The sequence below is a fragment of the Ictalurus punctatus genome, chromosome 5, assembly GCF_001660625.3.
Source record: "Ictalurus punctatus breed USDA103 chromosome 5, Coco_2.0, whole genome shotgun sequence".
NCBI classification, from domain to species: domain Eukaryota; kingdom Metazoa; phylum Chordata; class Actinopteri; order Siluriformes; family Ictaluridae; genus Ictalurus; species Ictalurus punctatus.
The window spans coordinates 7,128,250-7,147,333 of NC_030420.2; the positions used below are offsets into that span (position 1 = coordinate 7,128,250).

The following is a 19,084-nucleotide window of genomic DNA, read 5'->3' on the forward strand; positions in this document are numbered from 1 at the left end:
ATGAGATTTTGATGGCCCAAGATGCGCGCGCGCGCACCCACACACACGCACACACACACACGCACACACACACACACACACACACATATACCTCTCAGTCGACTCAGTTCAGGACACACACTGTAAAAAATGAATGATGAGCCAGGTAAATTTCATTCAAAAATTTATTAATTTCATCTATAAAATAACGGCTTATTGTAAAAAATATATTTTGTATATTCAGCCAATAAAACTGAGGGAGAGGACTGCATAATTCTTTTAAGTTGCTAAATGTGTGCAATTTTGCAGTTTAATTTAAAGTCACTCGTTTAACAGATAAAATTAAGAGAGTAGCCTTCCTCATTTTTTGGCGAACATTTGGGCAATTTTTGCCGTTTGTGTACGAGAATTCATTTAAAACCTGAATAATTTCACCAGCACTTTGTGTGTGTGTGTGTGTGTGTGTGTGTGTGTGTGTGTGGTGGCTGCTTCATTCGACGGAGATTCGTCCACAGGCTTTTGGCTGATTTGTTTTTAAATAACCACCAGATGGCGCTGTATTCGACACTCTCGAAGCTTTGAATCTTTTTCCCGAACAGTCAGGGGAAAGCCTCAGTGCTTCACTAGACTCAATTTCCCAATCGCTACCTCTAGGGGATGTAGATGTCAAAATGAACCAATAAACCTGTCTGTACTATAGTTTTAATTGATTTCGCGTCAGATTTATTATGCATGTTAATAAAACTTAAATGAATCAATTGTGTTTGTATTGATCCATGATCAGTGCTTACTTCAGGATGCCTAGTCTAATCACCTCATGTGAAATCGCGCCAGATTTTACTCTAAAACAAAACAAGCCAAGGCCAGATGTTGTGGGTTATTGAATTGGCAGAAAAAGAGGATAATTTGGTATTTGAAATATATTGTAAAATGAGTGGAATAAAAAGACCAAGGTCGATTGTTTGAGAACATGGAAAACAATATTGTGAGGTGTATAGTTTGTGATCAACACTTGATATAACACCTCAATGTTGTGACACTTACGCTCCAAACACCTGCAAGTAGCTCATCTGGTGGAGGTGAGGCAGGGAGGGGGGCAATTTTAACCACAGTATACAGTTTAAGAGGTCAGTTATTTTATTTTCGGCAAGGCAAAAAGACATTGATGACGCTTTAGTGGACATGATAATCAAGGATTCATAGCCATTTTCAGTGATGGCGGATGAGGGCTTTTGTAAAGAAGTTTGAGCCAGCATATGTGATGGAGGATGAGGGCTTTTGTAAAGAAGCTTGAGCCAGCATATGTGCTTCCTACAAGGCATAAACTGAAGGACATGGTTGCTGCAAGGTATAAAGTGACAAAAGAGAAGGTGGAGGAGGAGCTGAGAAGCACCAACACTGAATCTGACATGTGGACATGGATGCATAGCCAATTGTCAATGAACCCAAATTGTCTACTGTTGTGCTGGTGCTAGTTTTGAAGTTCCCTGAAACCCACACAGCTGAGCACATTAAAGAAGCAAAGACTGTTTTGCTGGAGCCATGGGTAATAAGACAAATAAGGGTCAAACATGAATGAATGTGTGCAAACCTTCAGATTAGACTCATTTAATGCTTTGCTCACAGCTTAAATCTAGTGGTGAAAAAAGCCCTCTCTCAGACAGCAGATCTCAGTGTCATTGAAGACTATTGCGGAAAAGTAGTTACCTTCTTTAGATCCAGCACCAATGCCACTGAGAAACTTTCCACAATCCAGCAGCAGATGGGCAGGCCAAAAAAGACGCTGATTCAAGAGGTGGAAATAAGGTGGAACAGCACATTTTTCCTGCTTCAGAGAGTATATGAAGAACATGAAGCAGTTGGTGCTGCTTTATCTTTGAACACCGACATAACAGCCTTGAACAGTGGACAGTTTGAAGCCATATCACAGTGTCTTCAAGCCCCTTCAGCTTTCAATCATGCCACAGTTGAACTCTTTGCAGAGAAATTGGTCAAAACATCATACTTATTGTCAGAATGCTATTTCATAAAAATCAATGAAAAGACAGATAAACTGACATCAACAGAAATTGATCTCAAACAACTTGATCACAAACCTAAAACAACACTTTGGTGCTGTAGAATCCTTAAGGATGTTGGCCAAGGCCACCCTTTTTTTATCCCAGAGTTAAGACTGTTGCTTTTGGCAGTGTGGTCAATGCTGATGCTGTATTGCTGAATGCAGTGCAGTGATACATGAACAATCATGGGGGTTTAAATATACAAACTAATCAAAGGGCATACCACAGAACAGCTGAGATACATTAGGAAACAACCAATTTCATTACAGGGGCAGAGAAAGGACAGAAAACCAAAACAAATAAAAGCATGTGTCATGGTAAACAAAGTCTAACAACCTGGAAGCATGTGCTGTCGCGCTTCAGGCAATTCATGCACGCTGTTGTGCTTTTGGTTCTTTGAGTGCACCGCTCGTTCTGGCTCTCAGTGCGATGGGAAATCTCTTACAGATCTCCCCCACCCCAAGGGCGCTTCTCCTGAAGCGCCTCAAAAACACTCTCCCCGGCGGTCCTAGCCCTCTGGGCAAAATGTCCACACTGAACTCGTAGTCCTGAGGAAGGCATTATCCTAGTAATGGGCTTCTTCCAGAGCTCGGCAGGGCAGATTCTCTCGTTGGTCTCTGGCTGGAGCTATGGAGATGAGATTGCCATGTTAAAAGCTTTTATTAAAGAGACAGGCAGACGAATCCAAATCGTATGGCAATAACGTGCCCAAAAGCAGGTGGGGGTCAGGTGATCTACGAATAACACAAACGAGTTAAGGCAAAGTTAAAAAACGAGAAACTATGGACAGGATCATAAAAATGGAGACACGAGGACAAAGAAAGACTTTGTATGGCTCTGGCGGCAAAACATAGAAACGCAATACTTCGCACACAATAAAGACACATGGGGGTCTAAATATACAAACTAATCAAAGGGCATAACAGAACACATTGTGAAACAACAGACACATTAGGAAACAACCAATTACATTCCAGGGGCGCAGACAGGACAGAAACCAAAATAAACATGTTTCAACCCGGAAGCATGTTCTGTCGTGCTTCAGGCAGTTCATGCGCACTGTCATGCTTTGGGTTCTTTGAGTGCACCGCTCGTTCTGGCTCTCAGTGTTTGCATGAATACTCAGCAAGACCTACACTTTGACATGATGTGCAATTATTTGACCGCCCAAGTGTAATAAGCCACTAAAGAGAACTCAATTCAGTACTCACACGATGAGGGGGCTTTCTGTGCTTGCGTTACAAGTGTGTGCACACAGAAAGCCCCCTCCCGTTCAGGTCAAATTTGTGCAATCTCTTTCTCCTTCTTTTTTCTGAAGGCCTTATCAGAAGTCTTTAGATCTTGGCATGATGACACTACACACCTCAGTAGCAAAGGGAACACCAGACACTAGATATACCAGGTACAGGTTCCACCTGTACTCCCTAATCACTGGCACCCACTCTTGAACACCTGATTCTAATTTTATGGAATTTAAGGTGTGATAAATGTAGAGGTGTACTTACTTTTTCTGTGTGACTAATCTGTTTTTTGTTCTTTGAAGTTGTGAAAATAACAACAAAATATAAATTATAAAACAAATGTTTGCTTGTAAAAAAAAAAAAAAAAAAAAAAAAAACATTTCCATGGGGTGTACTTATTTTGTCACATGCTTGTATTTACTAGAATTGGTTCCAAATAGTTTTCCAAAAATAAAAAAAAACTACATTATAGCCTATAGCTGCAGCAGCAAAGGAAAGGATGATGGTGACAGATAAAGTTTAAGATCATAAAATTATTCAAGAGTGCTGTTATACTGAGTATCATCACGGCATCATTTATTTTTGCTCCATCAACTGAAAGAGTTCTCAAAGAACCCACAGCTGGATAGAGCGTTGTGTGCTGCCATGCAATTAAACATTACATTAAACACATGACTGTGAGGAGATCTATATACAGCACATCCAAGGTCATCAATGATGATACTAATTTTTGTGTTGGGGTATTTGTTTCAGCAGGTGTAGAATGGAATTTTCCTCCATTTAGTAATCTTTCTACCAGTACATTGCTCTTATCAGTATATGTGCACTAACTATGTGACACAACTGAGCAATATGTCCAGTAACCACTATATGTGCAATAACTATGTGATACAATTAGGAATTTCTGTAATAACTAGTTATATGTGCAATAGCCAGAATAGTGTAAGAATACAGAATGAGGAATAAACTAAGAATCTTGTGGGTGTAATTCTGTGTAATAACTAATACATGTGCAATCAGGGTGAATTGGAGGTGAAGTTGAGGTGAAGTATATGTACCCACCAGCCTGTGTTAGTGCAGTCTTAACACCAGCAGAGGAAACTCATTCTACCAGTGTTGACAGTTTATATGTAAGTATTTTATTCTGTATGCCATGTTAAATCCATCTAAGTAATTGTATGCTTCTACCTGTGTGGAATTTAATACAAATGAATAGCTTATTTATTTGAATAAGTATAGCCATCATAATTAGCAAGAATGCCATGACAGCATTTGTTAAGTATATTTCCAAGTACTTGTTAAATCTTGGGATTCCAAAATAAACAATCTGAAATGGATATCGTAAAAAGATTTTGTGTTAGCAACATATTCATGTTTAACGTAGGTGACTAAAGGAATTGCACTGACTTACCAGTATGTTGTAAAGACTTTTACTAAAATGTTTAACTTTTACTGCATTCACTATATGTATGAATTGTATAAATCCATCTGTTCCCATGGTGCAGCACTTGAAGTTTCAACTTCAACGTTGACGCATCTAGCATCATGATGTTCCTGACGCTCACACTGCTCACCTGTAAGTTTCTTCCATGCTTTTCCATATGAAATCCTTGGGTGTGTTAAGCTACATCATATGTCTTACATCTTAACAGAGGAAAGAGTAAACAATGAACAGAATTTATGCTCTTTTGGTAGTAAGTTATAGTGTTCTTCTTTACAGTACTTATTGTAGCTCCTGACCTGCATGTGTCTGGAGGTAAATTCTGAATGCAGTCAAACACCAACATTTGAAACATTAATAAACTAACATTATAATAGCTTGTCATGGGTCTAAATACATCATTCAGGTATACTTGCTCAAAATATGTATTTGAATAATCTATTCTTTCAGAGAATTTGCCCTGCTCTGGTGATGCCAGCATGTGTCGTAAGTTTAAATATCCCACCTTCTCCAACAACAATACTAAATATTTTCATTCTTTCTCTCTCTACATTTGGATTTAAACCATGTTAAGGAAATTATTTGAAAATGATGTTTGCAGTATTTCTAAACCTTGCTTCATGTAGTCCATATAAAAATATCTGTCTAAACCAAAAAAGGAAGTGATTCATTGCATTAATTTTTTTAATCTGTTTCCTGCAGCAATAATTGTTACCTGTGAACATGGTACTGCTGTGCTGAATTGTGGTAAGTTATTTGTTCAGTCTTATTATCTACCTACTGTATAATATTGTATAGGATAATACATAATAAATATGACATTATACACCTCTTATTATAGGACATAGCTTTTAAGACAGCATCCCATTAGCATCTAGTATAAATGCATGATCCAGAAAAGCTGAGTAATGATGAGTGTTATACCAAACAGATCTAGAATTCTTTCACCACAATTTTGGTCTTTTTTCCACAGTTTTTTTTTTTTTTTTTTTTAATGACTGATCATTTTCCCCTTGTGCTAAATTCTTCACATTTTAGGTGCTCGCCGTATAAAGATCATCAGTGCTTTCTATGGCCGAATTGATTCGCGAACGTGTGCCGCAGGACAACCCCACAGATCTATCTGCAACACACGTTGCTCCTCACCTCATGCAACAGCTAAAGTTAGAGCGAGGTAACAGAATATGACCTGAAGTGTGATTTTTATCAATATCACAAATGACACTTAAAATTAGCATGCATTACTGATATCTATGGAGACAATTCAAATGAAAAACATTATTTTGCAGATGTAATGGAAGGTGCTCCTGTCAGGTGCCTGCTAACAATCATTTCTTCTCTGACCCCTGCTATGGCACCTATAAGTACACGAAAATTGCGTACTTCTGTGTCTAACTGTGAGTTTCTCTCTCTCCCTCTTTCTCTCATTCATATATATATATATATATATATATATATATATATATATATATATATATATATATATATATATACACACAATGTATAATGAATGAGACTCAGCTAATGTTGAGCTGCACATACTGTATATTATAACACTTTATATAAGTCAAAAAATTAACAAAGGCCAAAGTAATTAGATAGGTAAAATTAGATAAAGAAATACAATAAGATAATTAGATAAAAAAGTGACTTAAGGGAAATAGGAACTTTAATTTTTTTTAACCAAAATGATAATTCAACATATGAAATACTGCAGTCTCATATCATGTAAATAAAAATATTTAGAATCTTTTATTAAATCATTTTTTAAATCTGTATTCTGTATTACTTCACAATTCAAGTATAGTACATACACTATGAATGGTATTTTATGTGCTGCAACAGTAATACATGTATTTTTTCTTCCCTTTTTTTCCCTAATGACAGAATAACTTTATATATATATATATATATATATATATATATATATATATATATATATATATATATATATATATATATATATATATATATATCAAATTGTTTTTACACCTTTTTACACCTCATGTACCATGCATACAATGGGAAAGGTATTTTATGTGCTATTCTTTTTTCCTTTGTTCTTTTTACTACTCTTGACAGAATAACTTGAGGGATTCCAGCTTTCCGCAATGGCCTCTCTTCAGTCTGAAAAGGAATGAGACCAAGTTTTACATATGGCAAACATGCAGATGTTAGAGTGCACATGTTTTGGTGTTGCTTTGGTGTTGGTGTACTTTATATTTGCATGATATATAATTACCTGCTTATACCATAATGATTTTTCTCCTGAAACTTGTTTATTTGCTTTACATGTAATCACTTCCTCCTAAACAAATTAACTTTATTAATGATTCTGCAATAAACTATCCTCTAAATGCAAGCATAACAGGGATGAGGGTTGTGTGTGTTTATGTGCAGAGTTTCTAAAAATTCAGACAGTTCATTTAATCCAAGGCACTGATTGTCCAATTAGTGATCTGATAAAAGAAGTCCAATAAAGTTTTTAAACACAGAGCTCAAGCAGATGGTAGAAAATGTAATCTAAAGGCAGAATGCATGTTAGCAGTCCAAGGGTGTCATATGAGCAGATGGTTTAGAAATCAAGAAATTACACACACATTCGTCTACTATCTGCGTTTATTCATAGACAACTCAATAAAAAATAAATCATAAACTAAAGAGAGAAAGATTATTGTCAGGGTAGTCTTTTTTTGGTGGCAATTACAAGCCAAACATATTTGAACCCTTCAGACAGTGGTGTGATCATTTTATATAACAACACTTCATAGGGTAAAGATGCCTTTGGGCCTGGTTGTAGACTAATGATCTTATTTTAGTGATGAGATTTTGATGGCCCAAGATGCGCGCGCACACACACACACACACACACACACACCTCTCAGTCCACTCATATATTTTGTATATTCAACCAATAAAACTGAGGGAGAAGACTGCATAATTATTTTAAGTTGCTAAATGTGTGCAATTTTGCAGTTTAATTTAAAGTCACTCGTTTAACAGATAAAATTAAGAGAGTAGTCTTCCTCATTTTTTGGCGAACATTTGGGCAATTTTTGCCGTTTGTGTACGAGAATTCATTTCAAACCTGAATAGTTTTCACCAGCACTTTGTGTGTGTGTGTGTGTGTGTGTGGTGGCTGCTTCATTCGACGGAGATTCGTCCACAGGCTTTTGGCTGATTTGTTTTTAACTAACCAACAGATGGCGCTGTATTCGACACTCTCGAAGCTTCACTAGACTCAATTTCCCCATCGCTACCACTAGAGGGTGCTGATGTCAAAGTGAACCAATAAACCAGTCTGTACTATAGTTTTAATTGATTTCGGGTCAGGTTTATTATGCATGTTAATAAAACTTAAATGAATCAGTTGTGTTTGTACTGATCTATGATCAGTGCTCACTTCAGGATATATTGTAAAATGAGTGGAATAAAAAGACCAAGGTCGATTGTTTGAGAACATGGAAAACAATATTGTGAGGTGTATGGTTTGTGATCAACACCTGATATAACACCTCAATGTTGTGTCACTTACGCTCCAAACACCCGCAAGTAGCTGATGGGCATACATCTGGTGGAAGTGAAGGGGGGGGTTGGTTATTTTATTTTCAGCAAGGCAAAAAGACATTGATGACACTCTGGTGGACATGATAATCAAGGATTCATAGCCATTTTCAGTGATGGAGGATGAGGGCTTTTGTAAAGAAGCTTGAGCCAGCATATGTGCTTCCTACAAGGCATAAACTGAAGGACATGGTTGCTGCAAGGTATAAAGTGACAAAAGAGAAGGTGGTGGAGGAGCTGAGAAGCACCAACACTGAATCTGACATGTGGACATGGATGCATAGACAATTGTCAATGAACCCAAATTGTCTACTGTTGTCCTGGTGCTAGTTTTGAAGTTCCCTGAAACCCACACAGTTGAGCACATTAAAGACGCAAAGACTATTTTGCTGGAGCCATGGGTAATAAGACAAATAAGAGTCAAACATGATTGTGTGCAAACCTTCAGATTAGACTCATTTAATGCTTTGCTCACAGCTTAAATCTTGTGATGAAAAAAGTCTTCTCTCAGACAGCAGATCCAACAACAATGCCACTGAGAAACTTTCCGCAATCCAGCAGCAGATGGGCAGGCCTAAAAAGGTAGAGTGATAGAAATTGCATGTAAATGGTCTAATTAGCTAAGACCCTAACTAAAACACAGAATAAAAGCATTAATGTTTAATGGTATTTAATTAATTTTTAAATTATATTGAAAACATACATCTCGTTGCTTTTACACTGTTTTGACCAGCAGATGTCGCCAGCGTGTGGTGTTCGAACGCTTTGAAACAGTGAATCATCTTGCGACGCAATTGGTTCAATTAATTCGAAGCTTTGAAAAGCTTCGTTTCTTCTATCACTAGTCCAAGGCTGATCTTTATAGTTTTATATATATATATATATATATATATATATATATATATATATATATATATATATATATATATATATATACATATATACATATATACATATATGTATATATATATATACGTGCGGCCGAGGCGCTATTTGATCCAGTAGTCGGCCAGTCTGAGCTATGCATTCGGATAGCAATTTACTCTATTCAAAGAATGCTCGACGCCACTCTGCTAACTCAGCAATTACGGCGGCGCTCTTGCTGGTCTGCTGCTTCTGCGTGGTTGGCGCGGTATTCTGTTACGAAACAGGAGCAGAGGCAGAAGCAAGTGCAGATCAACGTCTTTATTTTTAAACAGAAGTCAAGACACATAAAACGTGGTCTATACTGGACAAGATAATCGAGGTTAAACATGAAACTAATTTCGAGGCATGGAGCGAGAGCAGGACACGAAGACACAACCGCTTGGCATACTTAGATGTATTCCCCTAAACATTCATTCAGTTACTAAATTAATACTGCGCGAAGTACAAAGCAAAACGAGGGCTTTAAATACCAAAAATAATCAAGCTAGAACACAGACAGCTGGGATCAATAACGACACACCCTCGAACATCCACCAATGCTTAAACAGGAAGAGAACAAAAACCAAAACAAAGGCACGTGTCCATAGGCAACGGTTCAATCTCATGCACGCGCGATCTCTACAGCCTCTACGTGCCATCTGCCGGCGAGAGCGTGACACTATGGAGACAATTCAAATGGAAAACCCCCCATTATTTTGCAGATGTAAAGGATAACAAAGCTGGTCAGGTGCCTGCTACAAATGTTTTCTTCTCTGACCCATGCTATGCCACCTACAAGTACCTGAATATTGTGTACTCCTGTGTCAAATGGTGAGTCTCTCTCTCTCTCTCTCTCTCTCTCTCTCTCTCTCTCTCTCTCTCTCTCTCTCTCTCTCATATATATCCAACGAATGGGACTCAGCTAATGCTGAGCTGCACATATATAATATATAATACTTTATATATTAAATCAAAAAATGAAACTGACAATGGATAATTTAAAGGCCAAGGTAATTAGGTAAGTAAAGAAAAAACGAGGGGCAAGTACAATCATAAAGTGACTTACTTTATTTTAAACCAAAAAGATCATTCATCACAATGTACTGCAGTCCCGTATCATTTATATAAAATATTCAGAGTCTTTTATTAAATCATTTTTAAACCTGTAATCTGAATTACTTCACATCACAAGTATAGTGCATACAGTGTGAACGGTATTTTGCGTGAAGTGCTACAACTATTCTCTTCTCTGTTTGTGTGAACTAACAGAATAAATCAAGAGATTCCAATTTTCACAAGTTTTGGTGTTGGTGTGCTTTATATGTGCATGTTATATAATCACCTGCTGTAATGATTTTTTTCCCCCGAAACTTGGTTATTTGCTTTACAAGTAATCACCTCGTCCTGAACAAATTATCTTTACTAATGATTCTGCAATAAACTATCCTCTAAACGCAAGCATAACAGCGATGAAGGTTGTGTGTATTTATGTGCAGTGTTTCTAAAAATTCAGACAGTTCATTTAATCCAATGCAGTGATTGTCCAATTTGTGATCTGATAAACAAAGTCCAATAAACATTTCAAACACAGTGCTCAAGCAGACAGGAGCAAAAGGTAATCTAAAGACAGAAAATAGGTTAATAGTCCAAGGTTGTCATACAACCCTAATAATCACAAGTATAATACTGACAGTTAAAATAAATAAATAAATAAATAAATTACAGCCTGGCACTCAGACTCAGACCACAGTGCAAACATTGTAAGTGCACCTGGAATACAGCCTCGGTAACACAATCAAGTCATGGTAATTCTCAAGGTAATGAGACTCTTTTCCTACTAAACCTTTTATGTGTTACAAGCAACGTTTTACAATCTACAACACTTATTGGCATGCATGTTAAGACTCCTGTGTTCTCCAAGTCCTGTCACCAGGACAATAGCTTCTGGCCCTCACCCATATGACAGATGGAGTGTTTGTCACTTTGCCTCCAATATGCCTTTTACAATTCAGCTATAAACAACACCAGGAGCCTGCTCAGTCAGCATCCTGAAGCCTTAATCTCAACCCCTTAGATCTCACACCAGTTGATGGCCAACAAATTACAACACAAAAACAAAAATTATTGTGTGATAATTTCATGCTGAATGAATGCGTAATGTAATGTAATTTTCCTGTAACGTACATAAACCTTTGCAACTAGTTCATGTTTGGTGTGAATTTCATTGTAAAATCACAATTGGAATGTTAGAGAAAGTTCTGTGAATAGACAATGCTTCAGTTTCAAATTTGGGGTATTAACATAATATATCCAAAAGAATATTAACATTAACAAAAAAGAAACATTACTCTTTGCTTTTTACAGAATAAAGTTACACAATATGTGTATTGGGCACGTGGTTCTTTATTAAAACAAAGGCCATTGTGAAGTCTTCATGCATTGAGGTTGTCTGGGGAAGGCGTGAGAGTGGGTTTGTGTGGACTATCAACCATCTTGGAAGCTCCACTTTTGCCTTGGAAGGCTCAGGATTGATGTTTGAACATATGTCTTAGAAAAACGCATAAAATATAGAATAAGTTACAAGCACAAGTCTGACCCTAAAAAGGGTCAGAAAAGAGCAAAGATAGAGGAAACGGCTAAAAAGGATGGATAACTAAAAGAGGAACAACTGTACCATGCAGATAAGTGTTAGAATGCTCACCCACCCATGACAAGAGAAAAGTCTGTTGCTCATCCAAGGTAGAAATAGATCAAAAGTAGATAAGAAAGTAACTGCTAGAAAAGATAATAGACCCTACAATATAACTGTCAAAAATGATGATGCAAATAATGTTCCAAGACAATAGACAGAGGCAAGAGACAAGGAAATGTTTAGGGCAGCATTAAACTATAAAACTCCAGACACCTTGGACATACATAACAAGGATATGTGTGGAGACTTGCGATTGGATGTGGAAAAAGAGGAAACGTGTGATTGGTTAAAGTTGGAACATGCTTTCTCCATGATCTAAAAACAAGCTAGGGCTATGTCTGGACCTTAGGCAAGATTCCTTGCTAAAATCTGTGCACACACAGTCATAAGACTTGCTCTGTGTTCTCCAAACAAACCTACTCAATCCCATGGCTAGATGTTCAGCACAATCACTACTGAACTCTATGTTCACTCTATGATCTTCACTGATGCCACAGCCAACAAGACTGAAGTCATTTTACTGAGCAGGACCAACGATTAGAATGTAACAATAAAGCTTCTCCATGTACACTCCAGTTTTGGTATGGTATATATAAATATACCATTGGCAAGAAAAAGACTTGAGCCTGACACATTAAAGAAACACTTTTGCTCACATTCACAACTCGCACTTACAGCACAGCAGTATGCCTGACATACTGTTGGCCTCACTACTGCTTAATTCAAGGAAATAGATGAGGCTGACAAATACATACTGCATTATGAAAATCATGAATATAAATGAACACAAACTAACCTACAGATGAACACAAGACAGCACCAAACAATACATAATACATTGTATGCCATCATTAAACAGCACAGCCTCTTAAAGTTTTCTAGTTTGGAACCCTTTTTGAGTTATCAGAAGATAACTAGTAAACTAGTATACATCACCACAGGGTGCTTATGATTTATAGATAATTGCACTCCAAATGAACAACCATCCAAATATGGACTCTTTGACCAAGGTTTCTAGTGTATTGGTTTAGGTCACAAGTTATTTCCTGGTATTCATTATAAATAGGTCAGTTCCAGTAGTGCAGCACTTGAAATTTCAGTTTCAACCTCAACATATACAGCATCACAATGCTCCTCCTGAAGTTCACTCTACTCACCTGTAAGTTTCTTCCATACTTTTCCATAGTATATAATACCTCAAATGATACCTCTTGCAACAGGAGAAAGAGTAAAGAGTTAGTGGAATTTATGTTCTTTTAATAGTAATGTATCTGTGTTTTGCTTTATAGTACTTATTGAAGCACCTGATTTGCTTGTTTCTGGAGGTAATATTTTAATGCAGTCAACCACCAATATTTTAAATAACTTAACATGTGATAATGTTTTACAGAGAACCTGAGTGAATGTTTCAGGCTTACATGCTCAAATATCTGTGTGAATAATGTATTCTTTCAGAGAATATAATTACCTGCTATGGTGATATCCAACACCTGACTTGTGGTAAGCTTCAATGTCCTATATTCTCCAACAGCATATAATAATCCTCTGATAGATGTAAGAAAACAAAATCACTATAGGAAAATAAACAGTCTTATATATATCTTTAGCCACTGGACTGATAAAGGTGAAGTCTTCTGTATATGGCCGTACAGACCGCCACACTTGTAGTGCTAGTCGTCCAGCTTCTCAGGTTGCAAATACCAACTGTGCCTTGAGGATTTCCACAATCGCAGATAGGTACAGTGTTTCTTGGCTTACAATACACAATAGATTATATTAGATATATTAGATATAAGATTTATTAGATTTATGGGACGATATATATATACAGTATCTCACAAAAGTGAGCACACCCCTCACATTTTTGTAAATATTTGATTATATCTTTTAATGTGATAACACTGAAGAAATTTTACTTTTCTACAATGAGTACAGCTTGTGTAACAATGTACATTTGCTGTCCCCTCAAAATAACTCAACACACAGCCATTAATGTCTGTGTCACATTAAAAGATATAATCAAATATTTACAAAAATGTGAGGGGTGTATTCACTTTTGTGAGATACTATATCCATACATACATACATAGACAGTAAAATCCCTAGTGTTTAATTAACACCCAGAGTGTTTATTAGAGTATGTATATAAACATTGTAGGGTGTGAATCAACACTATGGGTGTTAAATCAACATGTGATTTTGCTGTGTATATACACACTCAGAAAAAAATGTCCTCTCACATTCAACTACTTTCTTTCCAGAAATTTCTTAACATGTGTAAATATTTGCATTAACATAAAAACATTCAACAATTGAGACTTAAAGTGTACAAATTTCACAGACAGAATAATGAGTCCCTGAACAATCATCAATATCAAAAGTAACAGTCAGTATCTGTAAGTATATATATATATATATATACAAGTATACAAGTGTATATATATATATATATATATATATATATATATATATATATATATATATATATATATATATATAAGTATACAAGTGTATATATATATATATATATATATATATATATATATATATATATATATATATATCTGTATATATAAATATACAGATACTGACTGTATGACTGACTATATATATATATATATATATATATATATATATATATATATATATATATATATATATATATATAGAGAGAGAGAGAGAGAGAGAGAGAGAGAGATGATGAATACACATGACCCAACACCATAACGCAGGTGAGAGCATTTAGTCTGTTGTTTATCGCAAACAGATGCAATGGACTAAAAGACTGTGACTTAAAGACGGATTTACTTGGCAACCCTGACCCATGTTTTGGAACCTACAAGTACTACAACACCACTTATGAATGTATCTATGGCTGTAAGTAATGTTCACTACTAACACACTGATCTTGAACCAATATTGAAATCCTCACAGTAACCAAGTCAACTCTTTGCGAAAGTCTGCTGCCAAGTATGCAAAACATTAGAGGGGCGATGCTAATGTGCTCTTAGACATGTTTGTTCTAAGTTCACATTCAAGAACTGTTTCATGTGAGTCAAGCAAAGGAATGCTCATGGCTGGACGATTTTCGTTTTCTTTTTCTCATTCTGTCATTTCTGTCACTGCGTTTCTTAATAAAAAAAATATTTTTCTTTCTTTGCTGTGTTCATTCAGTCTTTCTTTCTGTTTAGTCTTTCGTCAGTTTAGTCGCAATCCTCTTGCATGTCGTTCCACATCACATTTAACAGCATGGTTTGGAGTGGGTTATTCCTTACTTATCACCTGATTGCATGCATTTTTGTCTCCTTTCTCTAGGGTATTCTGTGATCTGTGAGTATGGCTACAGCACATTGGACTGTGGTAAGAACTCTACTTCTTTATGGTTGGGCTGCTGAGTGTTTTATTACAGCAGGTTTACCTGTGTGTTTACTTGTGTGTACCTGTATGCAGGAGATGATTCTATTCAAATCATAAATGCGAACTACGGACGTGCTGAATCTAGAACCTGTTCAAATGGACTCCCCAGTGTTTTGACCCAGAACACCAACTGCTACGCTCTGAACACATTCTCAACTGTGTCCGCACTGTAAATTGTTGTTTCTTTTACTTGAAAGAAGATGCACTTGTTGTTCATTGCTCAGAGATGCCATGTTAACATCTTACTTTCATTTAAAGGTGTAATGGACAGAGGAAATGCACTGTAAGCGCTGATTACACCATCTTTACAGATCCTTGCTTTGGGACTCTTAAATACCTCACTGTGTCCTACAAGTGCATTTCAGCTAATAGTGAGTAATCTGCTCTCCCTGATAAGATGTTCCATTTTAACTTTTTTTTTTTTAACTTGGGGAAAAAGGAATGAACTAAAACACTTAGCCTTTTAAGATATGAGTAAAAGAATACTGAGGCAAATAACATTAGAGAACATTAAAGTAGGCTAAGGCAAATACAGTCCTCTTTGAATGTATTGGAATGGCAGGGCCAGTTCATTTGTTTTTGTTATGTACACTGAAGACATCTGGGTTTGATATCAAAAGATGAATGAGATGATGGATCAGAATTTCAGTTTTCATTTCCTGATATTTACATCTTGATGTGTCAACAACTTAGAACAACCAAAAATTTTTAGGTGAGCAAAGTATAGGAACAGATAGTCTTAAATCGTCATGAAACACTAATCTACATTTTCTGAGATTTTAACAGAGGTGTTTGTGTTGTACATCAAGAAAGGCAATATTAGCATATGTTAATTTTAATTGTAGGAGGAAACTGGTTAATTTTGCGCTTTTCCCTCTCTCGCTATTTTCATCTTCCAGGTTTAAAATCTCGTTGTGTCACACATCACAGCCAGTGGCAATGGCAATCCACACCAATTTAAGTTGCATTTTTCAAAAACATTGAGAGGTAGACTTGAGCTGAAAGAGGGAGTTTTCATGACTCTTTAAAGTAAATGAAAGTAAATAACACTTAATTTTTGGTTGCATATCCCCTACTTGCAATACATGCATCAAGCTGGTGACCCACTGACGCAACAAAACTGTTGCATTCTTCTTTTGTGTTGCTTTTCCAGGCTTGTACTGCAGCTTCTTCTCATTGGTTTTGGGGGATTTCTTCCTTCAGTCTTCTCTTCAGGATGTTAAAAGCATGCTCAACTGGGTTAAGGTCTGGTAATTGACTTGGCCGGTCTAAAAACTTTTTTCCCCTGATGAAGTCCTTTGTTGAGTGCTTATTGGGTCATTGTCTTGCTTCATGATGAAGTTCCTGCCAATTAGATTGGATGCATTTCTCCTAGACTGGAAGACTGAATGTTTCTGTAGACTTCAGAATTTATTCTGTTGCAACCATCAAGACTTTCATCATTAATAAAGATTAGTGAGCCCATTCTAGAAGCAGCCATGCAAGCCCAATCCATGACACTACCTCCACCAGGCTTGACCGATGAGCTTGTTTGTTTTTGATCATGAGCAGATACTTTCTTTCTCCACACTTTGGCCTTTCCATCACTTTGGTAGAGATAAGTACTGGTTCCAGAACTTTTGCAGCTCATCTCTATATTTCTTTGTGAATTTCATTCTGGTCTTCCAATTCTTACTGCTGATGAGTGGTTTGCATCTTGCGTTATGGCCTCCATAGTTCTTATTTTGAGGTGTTCTTCGAATGGTGGTTTCTGATACCTTCACCCCTTCCATGTGGAGGTTGTTGGTGGTGTCACCGACTGTTGTTTTTGAGGTTTTTCACAACTCCCACAATGTTTCCCATCATCAAATGCTGTTGTTTCCCTTGGCCTGATCTGTTCATGTCTGGTTGTTAGTACACCAGTGGTGTTCTCTTTATCAGGATATTCCAAATTGTTGTATTGTCTATGCCCAATGCTTGTGTAATGGCACTGATCAATTTTCCCTCTTTTCTCAGATTAGGAATGACTTGCTTTTCTCCCATTGACAGCTCTCTGGTCTTTATGTTGGTTTATCCTTTTTTAACAACAAATACGGTGTTCACAGGTGAAATCCAGTGCTCAAACCAAGAGTAGACATTCTGAGCTTCTATTTCAAATGTCATCAGCGTATAACAAAAAGAATATAAGTATATAATTCCTAGGTTCCGAGGGGTTATTCTTGTGAAGTTAAGTGATTCAAATTGCTGCATATAGGTTAAAAATTATATATATATATATATATATATATATATATATATATATATATATATATATATATATATATATATATAATTTATTGCTTTGTATAAGCTTAGCTTCATTACATTGCTTCATATAAAATGTAGCTGCCAAAACTAAAAAAAAAAAAGAAAAGAAAATAAGTTGTGCTTGTGAAGGGAATGATGCTGTGCTGACATGTGGTTTGTTCTCTTTTTTTTTATAATATATATTTATATGCTTACAGGGCCGGACATCTAGACATTTGGAGGCACTGGGTAAAATTTATGTTGGAGGCCCCCCCTCCTCCCGCCACCTTTCAAAATAAATAAAAAGCACTTGAAACAAATATGATCTGACCTTTTTATTTATACAATATTTGTATTAATATTTGTATATTTTTACTTATGTCCATATTAATTAAACTTTAACTAAGGTAAACACTAAAAAAAGAACTAAAAGAATGAAAGGTCATCTGGACCATCTCTTATTCCTTTGTTACGGATGCCATGGACAGGCTTTCCCCCTCCTGTTGAACCAATATAGACTATAGATATAGTCATTATGTATTGCAGTGCAATACTTTAAATATGAAGTGAAAGAGACAAACTACTAAGCAGAAAGAATAGTTCATTTCTTCATAAACTTGTAAGCTTATTTTTCAATAAATATAACAGTATTTATGATTTGAAAACAAAAATGAAGTATTATGTTAGAGCATTAATGCAAACATCAGCGGAACTTAGAAGATATACAGACAGTTGAGGTCCTTTTTTTGGGACATTAAAAAATGCCATCATAAAGCCAGGTGCACAATGCAATTTTTAATAGTTGTTTGTGACTGTTGCTTGTCAGACTGTATGAATGTAATCATCCGGGCCGGCGGAAATTTTAACATTCTTTTTTGCAACATTAGGAGAACTTTGCCATTTACACAGCTGTACGTAGTATGTATGTACTCATGCAATATATCATTGGAAAGCTAAGAATCTTGTGATTCGCTTTATATAAGCCATTTAAAGATAACAACAGCAGCTACAATCAATGTCTTTGTCAGACCACCAGCATACAAACAAAGGAATGCCAAACGGAGCCAATACACCTATGAAGACAGATAGGAGTCCACTGATCTATAACATCCTGACAAAAACAGTCTTGTTACACTGGCAAAGGTCCAAACAATCCAATTATATATATATATATATATATATATATATATATATATATATATATATATATATATATATATATATATAAAATTGGATTGTTATATATATATATATATATATATATATATATATATATATATATATATATATATAATATATATATATATATATATATATATATATATATATATATATATATATATATATATGTATGTATAAACTTAGTCCAAAACACATTTTACATCAATAAATCCACACGAACTACTCTTGCATTGTTCCAAATTATCTCAGAAAACCACATTGTTCTTCTTATCTCCTCAGCGCGCGACTGAACACACCTAATTGCTTGAGCTCAATGGCCCCTGGGCTGTGACCTATT

The 19,084-nt window shown here is 36.0% G+C and overlaps 2 protein-coding genes and 1 long non-coding RNA gene across 3 annotated transcripts; 2 read left to right on the top strand and 1 right to left on the bottom strand.

Annotated features, from left to right (window-relative positions):
• Positions 1-4,019: 4,019 nt before the first annotated feature.
• LOC128632836 (rhamnose-binding lectin) lies at positions 4,020-7,095 on the top strand. Its single transcript, XM_053680150.1, has 8 exons — positions 4,020-4,410; positions 4,786-4,856; positions 5,001-5,036; positions 5,172-5,207; positions 5,424-5,468; positions 5,760-5,895; positions 6,011-6,118; positions 6,804-7,095. The coding sequence occupies exons 2-7, from the start codon at positions 4,826-4,828 to the stop codon at positions 6,114-6,116; spliced, it is 390 nt and encodes a 129-aa protein (XP_053536125.1). The 5' UTR covers positions 4,020-4,410; positions 4,786-4,825; the 3' UTR covers positions 6,117-6,118; positions 6,804-7,095.
• A 272-nt stretch (positions 7,096-7,367) lies between these two features.
• Positions 7,368-13,579, bottom strand: LOC128632837 (uncharacterized). Its single transcript, XR_008396424.1, has 3 exons — positions 13,352-13,579; positions 8,728-8,859; positions 7,368-8,627 (listed from the first exon to the last, which is right to left on the bottom strand). It is a non-coding gene; the product is annotated as an uncharacterized LOC128632837 (long non-coding RNA).
• On the top strand, positions 12,974-17,871 carry LOC108265029 (rhamnose-binding lectin-like). Its single transcript, NM_001329264.1, has 9 exons — positions 12,974-13,042; positions 13,173-13,208; positions 13,339-13,383; positions 13,491-13,620; positions 14,651-14,760; positions 15,199-15,243; positions 15,334-15,469; positions 15,559-15,671; positions 17,784-17,871. Exons 1-9 carry the CDS (start codon positions 13,012-13,014, stop codon positions 17,795-17,797), a joined length of 660 nt encoding a protein of 219 aa, NP_001316193.1. The 5' UTR covers positions 12,974-13,011; the 3' UTR covers positions 17,798-17,871.
• The last annotated feature ends 1,213 nt before the right edge of the window (positions 17,872-19,084 follow it).

Coding starts and splice junctions, on each gene's coding strand:
- LOC128632836 (XM_053680150.1), top strand. CDS start 4,826: ATGATGTTCCTGACGCTCACACTGCTCACCT. Junction 5,469..5,759: donor TACTGCTGTGCTGAATTGTG/GTAAGTTATTTG, acceptor TTCACATTTTAG/GTGCTCGCCGTATAAAGATC. Junction 5,896..6,010: donor ACAGCTAAAGTTAGAGCGAG/GTAACAGAATAT, acceptor ATTATTTTGCAG/ATGTAATGGAAGGTGCTCCT.
- LOC108265029 (NM_001329264.1), top strand. CDS start 13,012: ATGCTCCTCCTGAAGTTCACTCTACTCACCT. Junction 13,384..13,490: donor TATCCAACACCTGACTTGTG/GTAAGCTTCAAT, acceptor ATATATCTTTAG/CCACTGGACTGATAAAGGTG. Junction 14,761..15,198: donor TTATGAATGTATCTATGGCT/GTAAGTAATGTT, acceptor TCCTTTCTCTAG/GGTATTCTGTGATCTGTGAG.